Source organism: Gavialis gangeticus, unplaced genomic scaffold (genome assembly GCF_001723915.1).
Source record: "Gavialis gangeticus isolate Ggan-Ray unplaced genomic scaffold, GavGan_comp1, whole genome shotgun sequence".
Taxonomy (NCBI): Eukaryota; Metazoa; Chordata; order Crocodylia; family Gavialidae; genus Gavialis; species Gavialis gangeticus.
The window spans coordinates 231,093,171-231,113,438 of NW_017729032.1; the positions used below are offsets into that span (position 1 = coordinate 231,093,171).

General features: G+C 41.0%; 1 protein-coding gene across 1 annotated transcript in view; it reads right to left on the reverse strand.

Moving 5' to 3' along the window:
• Positions 1-694: 694 nt before the first annotated feature.
• Positions 695-20,268, reverse strand: part of CHODL (chondrolectin) — a gene marked incomplete at its 5' end in the record, with an annotated part of 50,911 nt that continues 31,337 nt past the window's right edge. Inside the window, 6 exons of the mRNA XM_019523897.1 lie at positions 695-1,239; positions 5,933-6,035; positions 10,056-10,139; positions 11,464-11,511; positions 16,128-16,285; positions 18,556-18,868. Of these exons, the coding sequence (XP_019379442.1) occupies positions 1,155-1,239; positions 5,933-6,035; positions 10,056-10,139; positions 11,464-11,511; positions 16,128-16,285; positions 18,556-18,868 (791 nt within the window). The remainder of the gene's footprint in view (positions 1,240-5,932; positions 6,036-10,055; positions 10,140-11,463; positions 11,512-16,127; positions 16,286-18,555; positions 18,869-20,268) is intronic.

The window sequence follows — 20,268 nt, forward strand, 5'->3', positions numbered from 1 at the left end:
GGTCAGGGCGGCTAGGATCTGGAACCAACTTCCAAGAGAAGTGGTGCTGGCTCCTACCCTGGGGGTCTTTAAGACGAGGCTGGATGTACACCTTGCCGGGGTCATTTGACCCCAGTACTCTTTCCTGCCATGGCAGGGGGTCAGACTTGATGATCTGCTCAGGTCTCTTCTGACCCTACAAACTATGAAACTATGTGTTTTGATTCTAAAGTTCATCATTGCTAGCAAAAGTGATTAATTACAATCTTTAGAATCTTTTGATTGCCACTTTAAGCAGAGTTTTAAATAAAAGATTCATTGACATCTTAGGGGAAGGAGGTAATGCTTTATACAGTATTAATTTATTCTTTTCTTTTGTTTCAAAAGATATAAAAATAGGCAGAGTTAAAGTATTGCAAATAAAGTCTGGATTTAAATTGCATCTAATTAGTGTTGTAGAACTGGCAGAATGCTATATGCCAGTCTTGGAAAAACAAGGTATACAGATATTGTTATTTGTAGACAAAGTGAACATGCAGCATCAAGTGATCTGTATGCAGCATTAAGTGATTTTCCTGAATTTTACTACTGTAAATCAGTGTTACAGCACTGATAAATGTGTGCTGATGTGTAGGACATATAGGATAAAAATAAAGTCTGTGCCTACAGAAGCAAGAACTTGTTTCAAAATCTGCAAATAAATAAATAAACAATCCATTTTTTATCAAATGTTTATGCAAAGATAAATAATTTTGATACACTAAATTTGTCCATTCAGTTTACAGTAATGAGCTAAGATACAATGTATGAAGGACTAAAACAAAAATGTGGTTAACTACAAACAAATCTTTAAAACTGACACATACTGTAGAGATTTCCCCATATAAACTTAAACTGCATTGTTCATTTCATCATTCACTTGTAGCTGAGTTACTCCTCTTAGCAAAATAAACACATACTCTTTCTTTATTTAGCATGGCATGTTGTCTTACGGAATTAATAATCAAACATTACATATAAAAATGATCTGAAGAGTTGCCTCAAGGGGGAGCTTACAGTTCATCTTGCTGATCCTTTGCATTTCAAGCCATTCCAAGCTAATGTTCTGAGATGACACTGCAATACAGCCTGACTGTAAAATGTTAGTTTTTGCTTCATTTTCAGTCATTAAATCTTTATACCTCCATGCTACTGTCCTTCCTGGTGTTCTTTGAAATCCATAGTGTGGACTGGTTTGGACTGGTTTTTGTTCTTCCTTTACTGAAAAATAAAAATGTAAACTATTTTCAGCAAATTTGATCCTTCCATGGCCCAAATCCAGGATGTAGTAGGGTATGGGGCTTTCAGACATACACCTATCCATTAATTCAGATCGTCTTTGTTGCTGATGGAGTGTAGTGAGGAACGACTGTAACAGAAAAGTCCTTATTAGGGCTAGTATAACATTTTTTATCAAAACTGTTTTTTCATGGATAGTTGTATTTTTGACAATACAAAGTTATTTAAAGGGGATTGCTCCTGAAGAATTTTTTTTTCCATCAAGAAAATGGAGGCTCCAAACTAATACTTTGATTCTGTAATGTTACTGCATTGCCGCACGGGAACTGCAGTTTGGGTAAATCATGCTCCCATTTTCTTTTATGGACTGGACTTTCTTATATTCTGGTTAGGGATCTTCTAATGATTAGGGATTTCCAACATACATGGTAGCTATGCTACCCTTCCCTCACCCAACTAGTCAATGTTTTCCAACCAGGAATCAAAGTGCAGAGAGGAGGATGGGGGCAAACTACAGTCTCCTGTGCCACCATAGCAGCATTCCAGAATCAAAAAGTTTTGATTGTAACAATAAATAGTTTCTTTTTTGTCATTTTCCCAATGTTTTTCTTTGAAATTGCCTGTGGAGGGGGATATATTTTTCTAACCAGCTCTGGCCCTAAAGCCTAATGTTGTGTAAGTTAGAACTGTTAGTCTGCTTTATACTAACTTTGACTCACTCACCAATCTGTAAGTGAAAAGGAATCTAAGCTGACTTCTTATAAACCTTAAGATACCCAGAAGCACATGGAATTGGCACACATTTGGACTCCCTCCAGACTCTTTGAACTTACCTCTGAAGTCCTGCAAGGTAATGAAAAATGGGCCTGATCCAGAGAACACTGAGCCATTTAAAAGACTGACAGATTTAAATGGTCTTTGGATCAAGCCCCAGATCTACCAAATGAGCCACTGGATCAAAGAAGAACCGTGTCTTGTAGAAGAACTGCATGTGGTTCATTATTACCTTTTCCCAGTTCTACACTCATGAATCAGGCCCATTTTCTGCATTTATGTCTGAGGTGCCTTGAGTGAACAATCATTTAACCAATATCAAAAAAATCACGTATGTTTTAAAACAAGACTAAGTACCAAGAATCAGATCCTCAGTGGTGGTAAGCACCACATCTTCAGTTATGCTATGGTGATTTTTACCAGCTGAAGTTCTGGCTCTGGAAAGATAGGCAAGTAAAATGGCAATAAATATTTTGAGGACATTGTGTTTTATTGTTTTTTGACTGTGAAATACAATCATAGAAACTAAGAAATATACCAGGTTGGAATTTAAACTTTCTGCAAGACATTCAGATGATAATGGAGATGGGTCTTTGAAGCAGTTTCTCCTTGCTCCCCTGGAAGAAAGGAAAGGGAGAGCATCTAAGCATGAATGAGCTGACTGTTGCTACTAATTGCAGGGGACCTGCTTTGCTTCACTTCACTACTACCTTTTAACACACTAAGCTAGCCAAAACTGTGTGCAACTTCCTAGACTTTCCAAAGGGCTCTGCTTGCCCTTTGTTTGTAGCTCCACAGCAAACTAACTTTTCAGAGGAAAAATCCCCGTCATGAATACAGATTCGTTTACACTTATTTTTCACCTCTATTTCCAGTTCCTTGAGCTTTGCCCTTTCAGAATCCTGGAAAATGAAAATTCCTTTTCATGGATGAATTACAAGACCCTGCCTTAGACCCACTGAAGTCAGTGTGACACTTTCCATTGACATCAATGAGCTTATGGATCCTGTTCTTGCTTTTTTGAATGGAATAGCTATAATCACTGCTTTCAGTTCAGACAGCCCTTTGGTTGTTTGGGATTGTGAAAGCACCATCAAAGAACCACGTTAGGAAGCACTGGAATGAAGGATACCTTGACTGCTCACATGAGTATCCCTCCAAACAAATGTAATATAGCTGCCATACAGGACACAGGCCAGCAAATGATCTTAAGTCAGCACATTTATTCAAATGTACCCAGTGTCACACTAAGGCAGCTACCTGACATCCATTTCAGGGCACAGAAGGAACAGGCCCAGTGAGGCTTGCATTGCTGTGGCTGTCCTTTGATCATATAAACATGCCCTTGGATTGCCTGCCCATGCTCATATTTTCTTTTTTTTACTAAGTGCCTAAATATACTAAACACAAAGTGCCACAATACTTAACAGAAGTCTAGTATCCTATTGCTTGTCTCCTAATGCCTACTCAAAAATGCTGATAGAGCTGGTCAGAAATGTTTTTGTCATAACAGTGTGCCATCAGGAAACAGAGTTTTAATTAGACCAAATAATTTTAGCAAAATGTATCAATTTTGAAAAAACCCCTACAAAAACAAATTTTCCCAAAATGAAAACCTTTTTGAAAAGTTTATAAAAAACAGTTTATAAAAAATGCAAAACTTCATTTTAAAATTATAGTTCCATTAATTGTTATTTTTTAATTTTTGTAATACTTATAACATTTTTCATTATTTACTGATGTGTCAGTAGAAGTAAAAATGCATAGTTTAACATCTCATATCATGCATAATGGCAGGTAAAAAATATACTTTTTGTTTTAAAAAGTGTGCAATTGTTATTTGGTATGCATTGAAACATTTGGTACATATTGAAACACATCGAAACTATTTTCTGTATCAAAACATATCCAGTTTCTATTTGAAACTACTAGTATGAAAAAGTTTGTCACTGCAATAAAAAATGGTACATTATAATGTGCATCTCCTATGGACCCAGTACTGAGCTCTGGGACACAGTAATGATTTTGACAAAAAGCTAACCCTGGCAGTACCCTCACTAAAGAGCTATCAAGATCCATAGAAACCATCCTGATACTACTCGTCAATCAAAATGCAGGAAATTCAGCAGAGTAATGTGCCTTAAATGACTTGGAGCACGCAAACTAAAACTCCTCTAAGGAGTTTTAGTTTGCTGGCCCTACAGCTGCAGAGTGAAGCACCGGGCTCCCAGCAGCTTGGTGGCTCTGCAGGAAGCCCTGCAGCAGCCCGGGAAGGCAGGTTCCACCCAAAAAAAGTGACAAGCCTGATCTTCCCCCTGCCTGGAACTTGCCTGCATGCATGAGCTGCGCAGGGGCCAGTGCTTCCCTCCACAGCTGCAGAGCCCTCCAGGACCACCTGAGGTGGGTGCCTGGGGGAGGGGGACCACTGCTGCTGCAATGGAGGGAAGCACCAGGCCTCCCCGCAGCCCAAGGACCGCCCTGTCCCGCCCACCACCAGCTCTCCCTCCCCCCTCTGCTGCCAGAGAGGCAGGTAAGTCAGTGTGTGTGCGACGCGGGGTTTAAAGGGCCCTAAACTGAAGTGGTGTTTTTAAAAAACACTACTTCAATTTAGGGCCCCTGTTTCATTTACACACACCAAGTACTCCACAGTAACCTGATACAATACAAACAGAACCCCACCCTAGGGGACTGCACACTTCTAGTGGTCACCTACCATTCCACACTTGGATCATTACGAAGAATCATCAAACAATTATAGCCTATACTCAAGAAAGATCAGACTTTCAGGGACATATTCTCAGGCTTTCCTCTCCCCCGCCGCTCCCTTTCTTCTTCCCACTCCCCCTGCTCCCCATTCTCTTCCGCTCCCCACTCCTAGCTTTCAAACAATCCCCTAACCTTGCCCAACACATCAGAAACAAGCTCCTTACTGGTCAACAGACACAAAATGGGATGCAGCCTTGCCTTAATAATAAGGGCAAAACCTGTCTACAGACTTCCATTGCTACAACAATCAGCTCCCTGCACGATGAACCCATCAGAATCCAAGAATCCTATACATCCCTATCCCGAAATGCCATACATCTCGTCCAGTGTACCAAACTCCCTCATGGAAACGATGTGGGTGAAGCTAGATTGAAACTATGTACCAAAATGAAATATAACAGGAGAATAATTAAGGACAGAGACACACAAGCATGCAAGAGAACACTTTTCATAGAACAGCCAGTCACTTTCTTAACCTCACTATTCTTGTGCTCAAAGGAAATTTAAAAAAACACATTCAAAAGCTGGGCAAAAATTCATAAGCTGTCTACACAATAAGAACTAAACACTGAATTCAGATATTGACTTAATGGCTCACTATAATCTACATTATTCCAGCAATTCTTTCTTCATACCACAGGTGATAACAATCCTCTTCTCTTTTGAACAGACTTGACCATTTACTAATCAAGCTATCTTTTCTTGTCTCCTAGCTACTCATGGGTATTTCTCGTGGGACTCCTTAAGCATGTTCCATGTCAGTGAAGTCCCCATCGCTACTCCCTAAAGCACAACTACTATATAGATGGGCATAAGGAAGGTGAAAGGGCTGACTAAGTCAACATGCTGCAGTGGCAAGAAAGAAGTCTCCCACTTAGAAGCAGCAGAATTCACCATTGTAGTATAATTTAAAGGATCTGCCAATCTATACTAGGACAGAGCTTTCCCACAGCTGAAAAGCCATGGACATGACTATGTAGCTAACTGAGATGTGTGCAAATTGCTTGGGTTTTATGGGATGACATGATTGCACATTTTGAGGGGGAAGAGGCAGGGATGTAAGTGTTCAATGGAAATAGCTTGCTAATGGAACATGAATTCAACAGAAAATACTGTTTTATACCAGTGATTTTACCTTTTATGTAGCATCTGGAAACAGCAAGTCCCAAAAGCCACTAATATCAATAGCAGCAGTGGTATAGTTGGTATAACAACATAAATTAGATTTGGAATTAAACCTAAAAGGAAAAAAAATGTATTTAATTAATGCTTACTGTATTGAAATATGCTATCTCCTCACATTAAAAGAGTTTGGGTAAAAAACCCCCTACAAATAGTTCATCTCAATCAAAAGAATATGCACATATACATGGTCCAATCTTACACTCTTTTACAGAAACACCTCTTATTAATTTTAAAAAAAGTTCAGAATGTACCATGAATGTAAGAATAAGCCCCCCAATACTGTTTGAAAAATGTCAAAATATACTAATAATATAGTTGCCCTTGTGTATCAAGTCATAATGACTTCTAACTGTTTGTTTTGTGACCAAAAATAAAACTAGTTAACAGCAAGTTTCACTAACCACTTTGCTTACAATGAAGATAAAGTACATACTAACCGAACACTATGGGTTAGATTGTCACATAAAGGCTAACCTATAGCCTTCTGACTTCTTTCTCAGTCATGAAGGTTGTAAGAGCATAAGTCTCTTTGGGTGCATACAAGCATTACATTTATAGTGGTTTAATTGTTTCTAGTCTGATAGAAACATTTGGTATACAAGCATTCACAACGCAATCTGGTCTAAAAATTGCTGGTGCGGTGTAAAGATAGACCGCATCTGATGAGGTCAAACTCTAGGCTAATATGGGTTAAACATGTTTAATGAACATGTGTACTGACAGAAGTTCCATAACTGTCCTCTAGCATCCCAGCCTGCATCACCCTACCCCACCCTCCCCTCCAAAGACATGCTGTGACTTGGCCAGACTCAAGTGCCCACTCCCCAGACTGCATTCCCCATGTTTCTTTTCTGCTTTTCTTGCTGCCCCCATCCCCTCTAGGATCAGTGTGTGAGGGGAGCAAGGGTAATGTTCTTGGTCTGGGGAACAGGTTAGGAGCTCTTACCCCCAGGGGGGAGCAGCAGGTGCCAGTTTTTACGTGATGCACATGGAGGAAAATCTCCCTGTGACAGGCTGTAGCAGATTGCAGGGCCAGAGGTTCCAGCCTAGCTGCAAGTGGTAAGGCTAACTGCAGGCTGCTCAGGAGGACTGGGCCAGCTAAGGGAGATAATTAGTGGTCAGGTCACAGGAGGTAAAAGGTTCCAGCAGGGCACGAGGGGGAGTGAAACCAGGGAGTCAGACAGAAAGTGAGCAAGAGTAACCTGGTCTGCCAGATCAAGGACTTTCAGGGCCTGAGAAGAGACCCAGGGGATGCAAGACTGGGAACATAGGTCACAACCTCAGAGGGAAGACTTCAGCAAGGAAGGAGCAGCAGTAAACCAGAGACACCTTCTCAGGGGCTGAAGAAGACTCAGACCTGTGAGCTACCCCTTAATGGACTGTGTTTAGGTTGAATGTTGAGAACTAACTGATATAGAAGGGTGCTTGTGTGACTGGCGTGCCCTGGGAATATGGACTGTACCGTGTTTGAGCTAGCAAAAGCCCCGAAACCTACTACACTCCCCACCCCCTGTCCCTCAGGGCTTGAGAGCCCTGATCTCCAGCAATGGCAGCAAGACTTCCCATGACAACAGCCCCAGCAGCTCCATAGGCAAAAAACCTCTGGCTGTGGTGGCAGGGGCACAACCTCAGGCTTGTTAGGGGCAAAGCCGCCCTACCACAGCCAGAGTCCCAGCTGCAAAGACTGCAGTCTGACAGGCTGATAGCTGTGAGAAGGCAGCTGTGGTTCCTTGTGGCCACCAGCCATTCATCAGCCCTGACCTGTTATCTCCACATTTTCACTTCCAGGCAGACTATATAGCTTGCAAAGCATTGTAGGATGCATGCTCTGAGTCCCTGCAGTTTGTCTGTAGAGCAGGCAACCAGCTGATGAGCTCTTGCACAACCAAAAACTGGTAAGGTTTTCAACTTCTTTATCTAAATTGTTTTAACTTCTGTTGGTTTATTTGAATGCTTGTATGCATCCTCAAGTGCCACACCTCTCTGGTCCCTTTCACAGCCTTTCTTGCACTATCACAGGTTAAGGTGTGTGGAGAGCAAGGACTACTTACCTGACACTGCCTGCAAAGAAAGAAAGGGTGGTAATGCAGGAGTCTTCAATTCTTCCCCACTACTCATTGGTCAGAAAAGCTGATGGGTCCATCTCCTATGAGAAGTATTCTGAACAGATCCTATACTTCTGCAACATTTCTACTGTAGACCTATTTTATATTGGCATAGCTGTGCTTTGTATCAGTATAGCAAAACTACTTCCCACTGTAGCAGAACTACCTCCCATGAGAAGCTCTGTTTACTGGTATAACTACATGTACAATCTGGCCGCTGCCAGCACAGCTGTCAGTTTGATCGCTTCTCGTAACTCTATTAACTTACATAGCTCTGTTGGCAGAAGAATACACTGTAGACTTGACCTAAGTCTGTTCACTGCAGAGATATAAGAGAATACTGGAGTGCCCTGGGCAGCACACAGGGCAGTGTCAGCCTCTGGGCTGCCAGCACTGCAGCTGTTGCTTTTTCTTGCTCTTGCTCTTGCTCTTGCTCAAGGCCAGGCCACATGTCATGGATTTTCCTCCTTCATTATGCTCCCTCATTATGCAAAACTGTGTTACTCCCTACTTAAGATAGACTATAGTGTTACAGTCTCTCCCTAGTGCATTTGAACAAAATACTTCATAAGTGGGTCTTCCCTCTTTGCTATATGTGCATAGCAAGAAAGGTGAAACCTTAAAAACCAAAATGCTTTTTATGATCTTAAAACAAAGGGGTATTTGGGTTCAGTAAGCAACTATTTTGAGTATAATGCAGCAATTGTCCTTTACACCTGCATTAATATACTACCATACACTTAGTGTAGTTATAAACTGACCTCTAGATAGCTACAAGCAGTCATCATTGCACTGCTTTGTGTAATGGGACTGGCTTTCAATTTGAGTTGAGAAAACTGGAATAATTTTTTTCAATTCCTTGTTGTTTTTGTTAGCACATGCAATATAAGGACCTGTAGTTCTCTAAATTTAATGTGGATGTTAAATCTTAATGTGGATACTATGCTTTTCATGAATTAAGGGTTTTTTAAAGTATGTTTTCACTTAAAGAACAAATGTAACTATTTGTATTAATTATAACTTGACTTTCATATATTGTAGCACAAGTGCTAACAGGAGACTTTTTGCATGTTATGATTTTTAACAAGTAGCAACATAACTTTACTATTTCAGTATAGAAGTCTCAGCGTATTTATTTATCTGAGGCTACTTCTAGATAATGTTGCTAATAGGAGCCATTTGTTTACATGTATGGATATGGGTGTACTGAAGCATCCTTATACTCCTTGCTTGTCTCTGATTTTTTTTTTTTTTCAGTACTAGTTTTCTGCTACTCAATCATATTAGCATTTGTTTATATATTTCAAAAGAAGCACAGAAAGTGTAACATTTTAAAAGTAAAAAGTTGCTCTTAAATGACAACTACAAGGTTTTTCTGACCCATATAAAAGTTGCCTCTGAAATGGAATATGTGGTGGCCTTCACATCTAGGAAACTGGTTCAAATCCAGTCACGGAGGACACTAACTGAAAGTTATTACCATCTCTTCAGCTATCCAATTTTCTAATGGCCAAAATGCTGCAACATGATCAGCTGTTTTTTGTTAGATCTGAAGTGCCTTCAATGCCTACTGAAGTCAATGAGAAGTCAGAATCTTTCAACAACTGATTGAAACCATGCAGAAAATTGGAGAATAAATTAAATGAGATAGGGGACGCAGCAAGCAGATCTTCCAATCTCAAAAACAAGCGCTGGCACTTTGCTGGGCAGTCCTAGGTCCTGTTCACCCCCAAAAAATCTATTTGGATTGGGTCTGGGTCATGTGAAGTTTGCTGCATTAGTGTGGCCATTCTGCAGAAAACAGATCATTTAATTTCCCCCAAATTATCTAATCTGGCACCTTTCCTAAGCACGAATATGCTGTTATTAAAAGAGAATACATGTGCATTAGAACCTGTATGTCTAATTCTAACTTCCAGTGCCTGCTGATTAATATTGTAGCTCAAACTTTAAAGCCATATAAACTACCTGTTTCAGTAACAACAACATGATAGTGATCTTCTGGTTTGCTTGCATCGGAAGGGCTTCCTGATGTCACTGGTGGAAAAACCTCTGAAAAAATGAGTTAAATGTTTTAGACAAATGGTAACAGTACAAAGTGGTGGTGTTCTATGAAACCCACATTTGTGGCACTTTTACAATAGTTCAGATTTGATAATTAACTGGTTTGGAGAGTAAATAAATTGTTAGCAATGATTTGATTATGGTTTCTTACTGTAATATTGGGACTGCATCTGAAATACGAATTATAAGCAGCAGCATTTTTTTTATTTATATCAATACATTTGCAACTACACTTACAAATATTTCTCTCTTCAGAATTCTTTGTTCATGTCCCAGGGGTAACAAAACTCTGTTCATTTCATATATGTAACTTTCTGGAACTTGTAAAGAAACTCTAAGGGCATTGCTGCGCACTAATTTTAGGCAGCTCCTGGAGGTCTTAACCCCTGGATTGTCTGCACATTAACACCTGAAACTACTTTTAAGCACACTCTGATCTGTGTTACCCAGTTAGTGCTCCATTAATATGAGGCAACTCTCCACAGATGAGCCACCCAAGTTACAGTCCTCCAGAATTCCAGGATGTCTCTCCCCTCCCCCACCACAACCTGTTTTGTGTAAGCAAATTTTTCCACCCCTCCCCCAGAACTCTACTGTCCAGGGGGGCACTTCTAGCACTAGGACAACTCCCCCTTCCCCATCCAAACAGCCTGCAGAACGCCTGCCAACTAGCCAGATTGCAGGACATGGACAGGTCCAGAGTGGAATCTAAGGTGGGGGGTGGGGAGGTGGGAACAGAGTAGGGGACTGGATCAGGTCCTCATAAACTGGGGCCTCCTTCCCAAGGCAGGGGCAGTAGCTTTCTCAAAAGCACCATCCTTTACCACTTCCCACCTCCCGACCATCCTAGGATGTACAACCAGCACCCTACATACCTCAGTACTAATCCCAATTTATTAAAACATGAAACCTTCTTTAATTTACTTTTTCTTTATTTTTTTTAAACTGTTTTTATTTTATTCTTCAATGGCTTTCTCCATTTCACCACCATTCCCCCACCCCCACTTCCTTTCCACCTCCCATTTTGTTACCACCTCTCAGCTTCATGTTTCTACCCTCTACCTTCCAACCCATCCCTTGCACCTCCACCTAGAGCAGTGATAGAAGCCTGTCCTGGCTCACCAGCCCCCTAGTGGCAAGTTACAGCTGTGCAGGTGGGGGGAAGTCAGAGAAGGTTATTAACATTAAGGTGCAACTGCTCTAAACTCAAGCTAGTGCTAACACCAATCAACATTTGAGTAGCTCAAAGTGTAATGTGTAAGAATGCCCTAAGATTATACCTCTACCATTGCAAAATTTGAAAGTTTCTTACCATAATCTGGTTCTGCTCTGTCTCCTAATTCTTTCTCTAGGACATAATCTGTTAAATCAATAGTTTAACAATAAAAGAGAGAAAATGATCAAACAGATTTTTGGTATGATTTTGTAGGTAGTACCATAGAATAGCATATATACCCATGGTAATTAAAAAAACAAACAAACAAGTTATTGCAGACTCCTTCCATCTGATATCTATATTTGATAAGCACTCTTTTCTAGTGATCTTTGACTATTAAAGTTAGTATCACTCTACTTCTAGTTTTCTATTAAATGTAGATAGACAGCAGCATTGTAGCCTAGCCCTCAACCAACTTTTTCTGGTGGAATTTGGTAGTTTACTGTATGGAACTGCAACATTAAACACTTTTTCTGATGCCAAAGATTTTTGGATGTAGCTCTTCTTAACATCTCAGAAGTCTTGTGTAATTTTAAGGATCCTACATAATGCTGAAAGAAGGACTGCTTTTTATTTATAGCGGGAATTAAAGGAAGGTTGTGTTTCCAAGATGTTAAACATAAGTTCTATATTTTTCTTCTCTGCTCCCTAGAGAATAGAAGTTTTGAGTCCACATATACAGTCTTTTGGTTCTTATTTTGGCAGGAGGCAGCCCAAAAAACAAACAGTGTTCATCAGTTAGGTATTCCAAATTATAAAGTAAGGAAATGAAATCACTGCAGGAAAAGAAGATGTTTAATTTCTCAGAATAAATAACCAGTGGGAAACCATAATTCATGGCTGGTAGCTATACAGTAAAGAATGATTAGCCTGTTGAAATGTGGGACTAGTTTTACATCCAGATGATTCCACAGACTATAGATATAAATTTATTTCAAAAGAAAGGGATGGACATGGAAGGAGAATATGTATGGTTACCTGAACACCAATTTTATAACATAAGAATACAAATATAAAAATGAGATTGTACCATTACTTTGAAGTTCTAAAACAGTAATGGTAAATACAGAGAGCAAGGAGGAAACAAAACCCAGCAGAACAGCAGCAGTTGCTTCAGGTACTCCAAGAGAAGTTGGTTGCATTGGGCCATTGGTTAGGGAAAAGTACCAAAAAGCCACACACAACTGCTACTTGGAGAAGCTTATTTTAGAGAATAGAAGATGGGGGATTCGTTTTTAATTTTATCTGAAAAATCAATCCTATATGAGCTAGTTTGGGAACTAAATGTGCATGCAAGTTCAATATGCTTCCATAGTGAACATAATTCAAACTCAGAGCTAGTGATGTGGCACTCAAGGGACAGAGTTTAGTATTTTGAGATGCAAAAACAAGTTAGAAAGTGAACAAAATAGGCAGTGAAAACACCTACTATAATCATAGAATCTGGCTGTATACAATTCCCTGAAGAATGTAAGTACTGGATTCACTGCTGGCAAAAATGGATGCAGCTCCATTACAAGTAATGGAGTTGCTCCTACAGCTGCACGCATTTGGTTTCTAGAAAATGGAGTAGGCCTTATGCTCAAAATAAACAAATGATATGGAAAGAAGATGAAAAACAGTATGACTAGATGACAATGCCTAATTTAATATTTAGGGAATAAAAATACAAACTTCTGCATAGATGGAAACATTGTTTCTGCAAGTAATTGAAGTCATAGATTGCACTGCTTGTTGTTGCACTGCTTTTTCTAAGCAATTTGGCATAATTTGCACATCTAATATCTAAACACTAAACACCACCCATAAGTATAACTGTGTTGTACCTTAATACATGAGCAGTGTGAGAAGAAGTTAATACATATTTCCCCACTGCCTAACTTTTGACAAACTGGTCCAAATATTTAGAATGACATGGTGCTGTGGAGTTGATGTTAAAAAAAGCTTTGCAAAATGGCCTGATAGCTAGATATAGACATATATAAAAGACCTATATATATATATAATTTAAAGGATAATGCTTCCATTAGCTTTTGAGTCTTGGCAGGCAAATGGACATATATAATATGTTTGAGTAGTGTTGCATTCAACAAGCTAAACTAGTCTGAAACCTAATACCACTTTGGCAGTAAACTATAAGCTTTTTTTGAAGTGGTGTTTACCTGTGCAGTTCTCTAATTTACCTTCCAAGGAAAAAAAAGTTGTAAATGAACTTTTTATGTTTTCAACCTAAAGAGGAGATAAGTTCTGGGAATTAAAGCAAAGGGCTAGGAATTAATAATCCTAGGTTCTACTCTATCAGCTGCAGGTGAAGAGTTCACAGTTAATACTCTTTTTAAAAATTATTTTTGAGGATACACACTATGAATGAAGTGGGAACCATTTTAGTCAAACTTTTATTTTCTCAAGGCAAAACTTGGGTGAATGATGTTGCAACTAGAATAACTGCAAAAATTATTATGTATTCTCATTTGCATAATGTTCTGTGGGAAATAATATTTAATAGACTTAAAACCATTGCAAAATGAATTGGCCAGCATTTTCAGGTGAAAGTTCACATGATCACTTTCCAGCCAAGCTAGTTCTGGCTCTGTCATTGATTTTGTGTGCCTTGCAAAAGTCACTTAGGGTACTGTATTTAGTCAAATCCAAAATGAGAGGGTTCCCCCCCCCCAAAACCATGGGAGAAGATTCAAGTGCCTTGGGGGCTGGAGGCTGAACTCCAGCTTCATCCCTAGGCTTGGAGCCAAAGCAGGAGCTGAGCCACCTCCGACTCTGGGCCAGAGTGGTTCGTGAAATGAGGGAGGAGACTCGCATTTCGGGGAGCGTGGGGGAGATTGTGGTGGGGTACAAGGGAGAATGCAGGGGACACCTGCCTATGTAGTTCAAGGGAAGACCACACAGCTTGCCTCCCACTTAAGCCTTTGTCCCCTGCCCTCCACTTACCTCTTGCTCTGCTCCAACCCCAACGTGCAGAGGCCTAGAGTTGCTGCTGCTCCTTCTGTGTGGTCAGGTAGGGCTGAGGCCAGGACAAGGCCACTGCCACTGATGGGCCAAAGGGTGGGGAATAGGTAGCAGTGGAGAGCATGGGGTAGGGGCAGGAAGGAGAGGGAAGGCACAGGAGGCCAAGGAATGAGGGGGATAGGCAGCAGGAATATGGCACAGGCATAGGGATAGGGCAAATGGTGGCGGCAGAGGGGAAAGCACAGAGGGGTAAATAGCAGGAGGGACAGGAACAGGTGGAGAAAGAAAGGGGCAGGGAGAGCAAAGGGCATGGGGTGGGAAAGGGTCAGGGATCTAGCCTCTCTCCCCCACCACTGCTTTCCCCTCCACAGCTGTGGGGGATGAATTTAAGATGATCTTCCACTAATTTATACAGGGAAAAATTACATTTACTAGTGAACTGCCCATCAAGAATGATGGGGGTGGGGGCGCAGGGTTCCCACGAGCCAGGGGGGTGCGGGGAGAGGCATGCTCCGCCATCCCCTCCATGCCCCTCTGCCAGCACCTCACAGCTGGTCCCCTCTGCCAGCACCGCCTCCATCTCCAGGGCTGGAGGGAATGCCAAGGACAGAGTAGTACGGCAAAACACCATCATGACAGTGGGGATGGTGGGGACTGAGCAGGAAGATGCAGCGCTGCCCCCTGCCCCCTCTGTCCCCTCCATCCCCACTGTCATGGCAGTGCTCCACCATGCCAGTCTGTCCCTGCCATCCCCTCTGTCCCTCCTCCACTGGGGACGGAAGGGATGGAGCTGGTCCAAGGAGTAGGGATGGAGGGGGGGGGCAGGGGGGGAGGTGCAAAGCCAGAAGCGCTGACCTCAGGGCGCCCCACCCCCCATCCCTACTGTCATGGTGGTGTTCCGCCATGTGTGTCTGCGCAGAGCATTCTGATTGGTTGTTTCAGTAATCATTGTGATTGGCTGCCAAAACAACCAGAGTGCTCTAAGAGTGGTATGGACAGACAGACACAGGCAGATGGACTAAGCCCTTATATATAAAAACTCTTTATGTATAAACTCTAATTTTTGGGGGTGTCATGGATTTGAATAAATATTGTATGTGTGCTTTTAGTTCTCCCATATATAAAGGTGCCAATCTCACTTTCTGCCCATATATAAAGCAACTATTATTAAGTGGAGTTATGAACCTAATTGAGGCAAATGCTTGAGATTTGTGGATCAAAAGCACCATGTACAAAGAAAATGTGGCTATAAACAGAACCAAAGAACTGCAATTCTGTACTATAATTTTTCAGCATAACTGCTAAGAGGATTGACTCTATTAACATCACTAAATTTATATCTAAATAGGTCAAATCTTAAAGCGATTACAGCAGCAAATTTTTTTATAAGGAATATTTTTTGACTCAGTATTTCACTGCATTATTGCATTTTTACATCAGTATGTAAACTTATGTACAGGAAAGTCAAGAGAACTAATCACATCTGTAACATAATTTATAAATCCCCATAAAATTTAAGCAAAACAAAAGCTTTGGGACAATTATTTACTTAAACAAAGTTTCAGCTTATAAAAAAATGCAGTGGATGATCTTCTTAAGGCCATAACTCAGTTTCCAATATTAGTCACACAATTAAGATGGCTTTAGGGGCTCACATGCTAAATATGGCACTATATTAGCAAAGACTGAGTACAGAGCTATACAATGGCAGCAGGTCCTTCAAGGGAGGAATGCCAAGACCATCACTTTTCTGCTAACAAGCAGCACCTGTGAAATTTGGCTTCAGTTCTACCTACCTGGACCATACTTGCAGATGTAATTGTGCTTCATGTTGCATCGGTCATCATTCCACTGATAAAGATAAAGCCCCCCCAGGCCAGGGTTGGCAGTTGGTTGATGATACATCACAACACAAGCTTCACTTCCACAGGAAGGCTCATCTGTGTACCAATTTCTAGAAGTGAATACAGATAACAATGTTCAAATCTTGAAGGTAAATGGCACAAGTAAATGGATATAGACAGAAGTAGCAATTGTATCAATCTCAAATGATAGCAGTATAAGTTGTTATCTTGGTATAACACCTGTTATACAATGTAACCATTACAATGTAATCGTTAAGTTTGCATGGTTTTGTAGTGATCCTAGTTCTGTAGTGATACACGTGTAGTAAAATGGTTCCAGGTTTCATCCCATTTCATTCAGGATTAGTGTTACAGTGATTAAGCTAGTCTTGTACTGTATTGTTACAGGTTCATGCAGATCTAATAGTTACATCATAACTGATGCTGGCTCCCAAGTGGCAGCTCCTGCCCTGCTTTAACATAGTTATACGATAAATTTGTCTATACTATCATTCATATGTATGGAGAAATGACATCACCTAGTACAGGCTATCAGTAACTTAAAAAAAAATCTTTGATCCCTGAACTGTAGGTCAAGGAACATCTGAGTAGAAGTGACATCCCTCCACAATACTGCTTGCTTTCTCCACCCTTCTTCTCTTCCCAAACATGGTATGGGTTATAAAGGGGGAGTCATTGTGAACGGTCTGCAATTACTTACTCTCCTGTTAATCTTCTGGTTTGGAAGGCCAGAATTTGTTTGCCATTTCCAACCCTAACCTTACTCTAATCTAGCTCCACAAGGGTGGAAACCTGTGGAGGCCTTACAAAAGAGTTTCTGTGAGACTCCACTGAAAATACAAACAGCCACAGAGGCAGTGCCTCATTCTTCTGTCACCAACTGGGTGGGGGGGCGGTCATGGGGAGTCTTGCATGATTTCCTGAATTTGTTTTATTGATACAACAGGTGCAGTCTCTATATATAGGTATCATCAGCCTTACTGCTTTTATTTCTATATAAATTGTGGTATTTGACAAAAATGTAATATTGATATATCTTGATATTATAGCCAAGACTGTTTGTTTGTTTGTTTGTTTGTTTTGTAAGGCAATGATTAACTTAAGTGGTCCTTACCTATTCACCCTTAGAAGAGGTAATCACTGAGAATTGGTATTTGAAAGGGGTTTATTAATTCATCACCCCCTTCCCCCCAGTACATGTGCTCTAAGGTACAGTAGCCAGATTATGACCAGAAATTTAAAAGGACAAACTCAGGCATGAAGTAACACCATGAAATAGGAAGAACACTTTTCAGTGAAGAAAGACATACTATGTATTTAATTAGCAAGTCTCCATGTCTGAAAGGATGCACATATTCTCCTGGTTTTGAGACTAGGGAAATCTTGTAGTTGAAAAATATGCACCTTTCAGGAGCAGGGAATTACTGGAGTAGAACCTCCTTACAACCCAGTGGGTGATATATGTGAATAGCCAGAGAGGAAAATGTACTTGCTTAAAGAGCATGGCTTTTCTTTAGTCTCCACAGGTACAGGGGAGGATGAAGTCCCTCAGCCCTGAGGCTGAGTAAAGAAGCTGACAAGAGAACTTGCAGGAGGCCCAGATAGAAAGGTCAGAGGCAGGGTTTCCTTCTTAACCTGTTAAAGCTGGTTAGGGTCTCTGGTTGGTTTTAAGGTTCATGGTGAGAATGGGTTATTGTTCTGATGTTTTCTTTTGGCTGTTTATTCTCATATTTTTGTCTGTATCTCAACCATATGCTTACAAATTTATTTTGCATTTTCCATGTTTTTCATAATAAAGTTTTCTGTTATCTTCTTACCAACCACTTGTTGTCAGGGATGCTTGTGATTCCAGAATATTTGATCATACAGGTTTGCCTATTTTACGGAAATCGAATCCCTATTTTTGGAGTGTATGACCAGACAAGGATATGATCCTTCTGGCTGGCAAAATGCCATCTTTAAGTGTTGGCAAGACACAAGTGAAACAGACGGGTAGGGCTGAGGCACCACAGGACAAGGAGCTGGCCTCTGGCACACTTCATTTGGTTCTCAATGGCCAAGCAGCCAATGGCAAGGAAGGGATTGGGACAGAAGGGCACTCCAAAGGTGTGAAAGCATCCCAGAACTCTCTCTCAAAGGCATACCTAGGCTGCATCTGGGGCTGGAGTATATCACACCTTCCACAACTCCAAATCCAAATCTGTTAATGTAAGTTCATTCTGGCTGACACAATGCCTGGGGCATGTTTTTGGACAACATGTCTTTCTACTTCTGCTTACAACTCATTCATCCCAGTGGGTACTTCACATTGCATTTCCCTCTATAACGCCTTCACAAGAGGCAGATAAAAGACTTTTACCTGAATGGTGAAGTGCTTCCATCAGCCCATTGGTAGAGGTCAGGGCAAGCATTTGATGTAGCTTGCCCCTCTCCATTTCTCCACAGTCCAATCCAAAAATCACCATCAGAAATTCCAGAGCCTGACTTAGTGAGATTTTGTAACAAGTTTTCTATTAGTTTCTGTTCCACTTCACTTTCCAGGCTCAGAAGAGCTCCACCATCAATTTTACAGGCTTGACGGGCCTCCTGAAAGCCCACTCGTCTAGACACATCCTGGAAATACGCTATCTTGTAACAGGGATTCTTGAAATCACCATAACACACCTTTTGACCTAAAAAATATACGTATACGATTGTTAAGAGAATACAATGCACATCACTTCTAATATACAATTCAGCATAATTGCAGTGACAAAGAAAATGAACATTTTTTCTTCTAGCCACTGAATAAAAGTAATCATTTGTACTGGGAGAGTTGATGTTTTAATACAGCAGGTCTCCTATCCATCTACTGGGGTAGTATGGCCCAGTCCTACAAACCCTTGCAGATAAAACTGCCAACAAAGTCACTGAGTGGACCCATTAACACCTTTGCAGGTTTTTTTTTTTCTTCCTCTGCTTAAGGATTGTAAAATGGGGGGCTTTTCTTTTAAAGATGTTTCTAAAACCTATTTTATAGAAGGAGAGTTCTATTTCCATTAAGGTCGGAAACATAAACCCATTCCACTTTAACTTCAATGGAAACAGAATCGGGCTCTAAATTTTCATAAGCAAAAGGCAGTGATAAGTTTTTTGGTTTTGTTATCTAACACTGGATTGGATTTCCAAGGAACTGGAAATGCTGGTTCCAAACAGTCAGTATAATAAATGGAAACTACAGAGTAGCATACTCAGGTAAACATGCTGAAACTACTTTTAAACAAGTTTTCCCCCATTTAGAGTTAATAAATGGGGCACACATCAGCACAAACATATTAGTACATGCTATTTCATAATATTTTTCCACACACAAAGTTTAACTCTCTACTTTTGTTCTTTTTTTTTTTTTTGTCTTGTTCAACTATAAGTTCCCTGTGAAACAAAGCATCCAGTGGACTTTAATTCTCCTTTTCCATACACTGCTGTCATTCCATTAAGTTTTACTTAACTCCCATAAAGCTAAGTAAAGAATCGGGTCTAATACGATTCCTTTTGTTGCAGGTTGCAACTGTATACAGCATAATTGTTTCTGCCTGCTATTCCTCCCTGGCCCTCTCTACTTATGCTTCTGGGTGCAGGAAGGTGAGTTCCCACACTGCCACCACTGTCCCAGCTGCTCCCGCCTTGCTCCAGCAGGGGCTGCAGGGAATGGCTGTGCAGAGCCAGGCTAAGCCAGGGATAGCAGCAGTGGTGAGTTTCCCCTTCCTGCACCTACACCCAAACTAGCAGGGAATACCCAGGGGGACTGAGCAGGGAAGGGAAACCCACCTGCAGTCAGCACTATACTCAGCTGAGCCTGGCTCCCTGTGCAGCAGTCCCAGCTGGAGCAGGCAGAAGTAGCTCTGGGATTCCCTCTGTCCCTAGGTCACCTGGGGACAATAACAGTAGCAGACAGGTCTTCCCTTCCTGTGCTCAGAGGCCTAAGTAGAGAGGGTAAGGGAGAAATGTGGGGAGGGGGAAGGTGCTGCTGAGCACAGAAAGGAAGGCAGGGGATGCCAAAAAGGGGGGATTCTTACTTGATTCAGGGACTTTA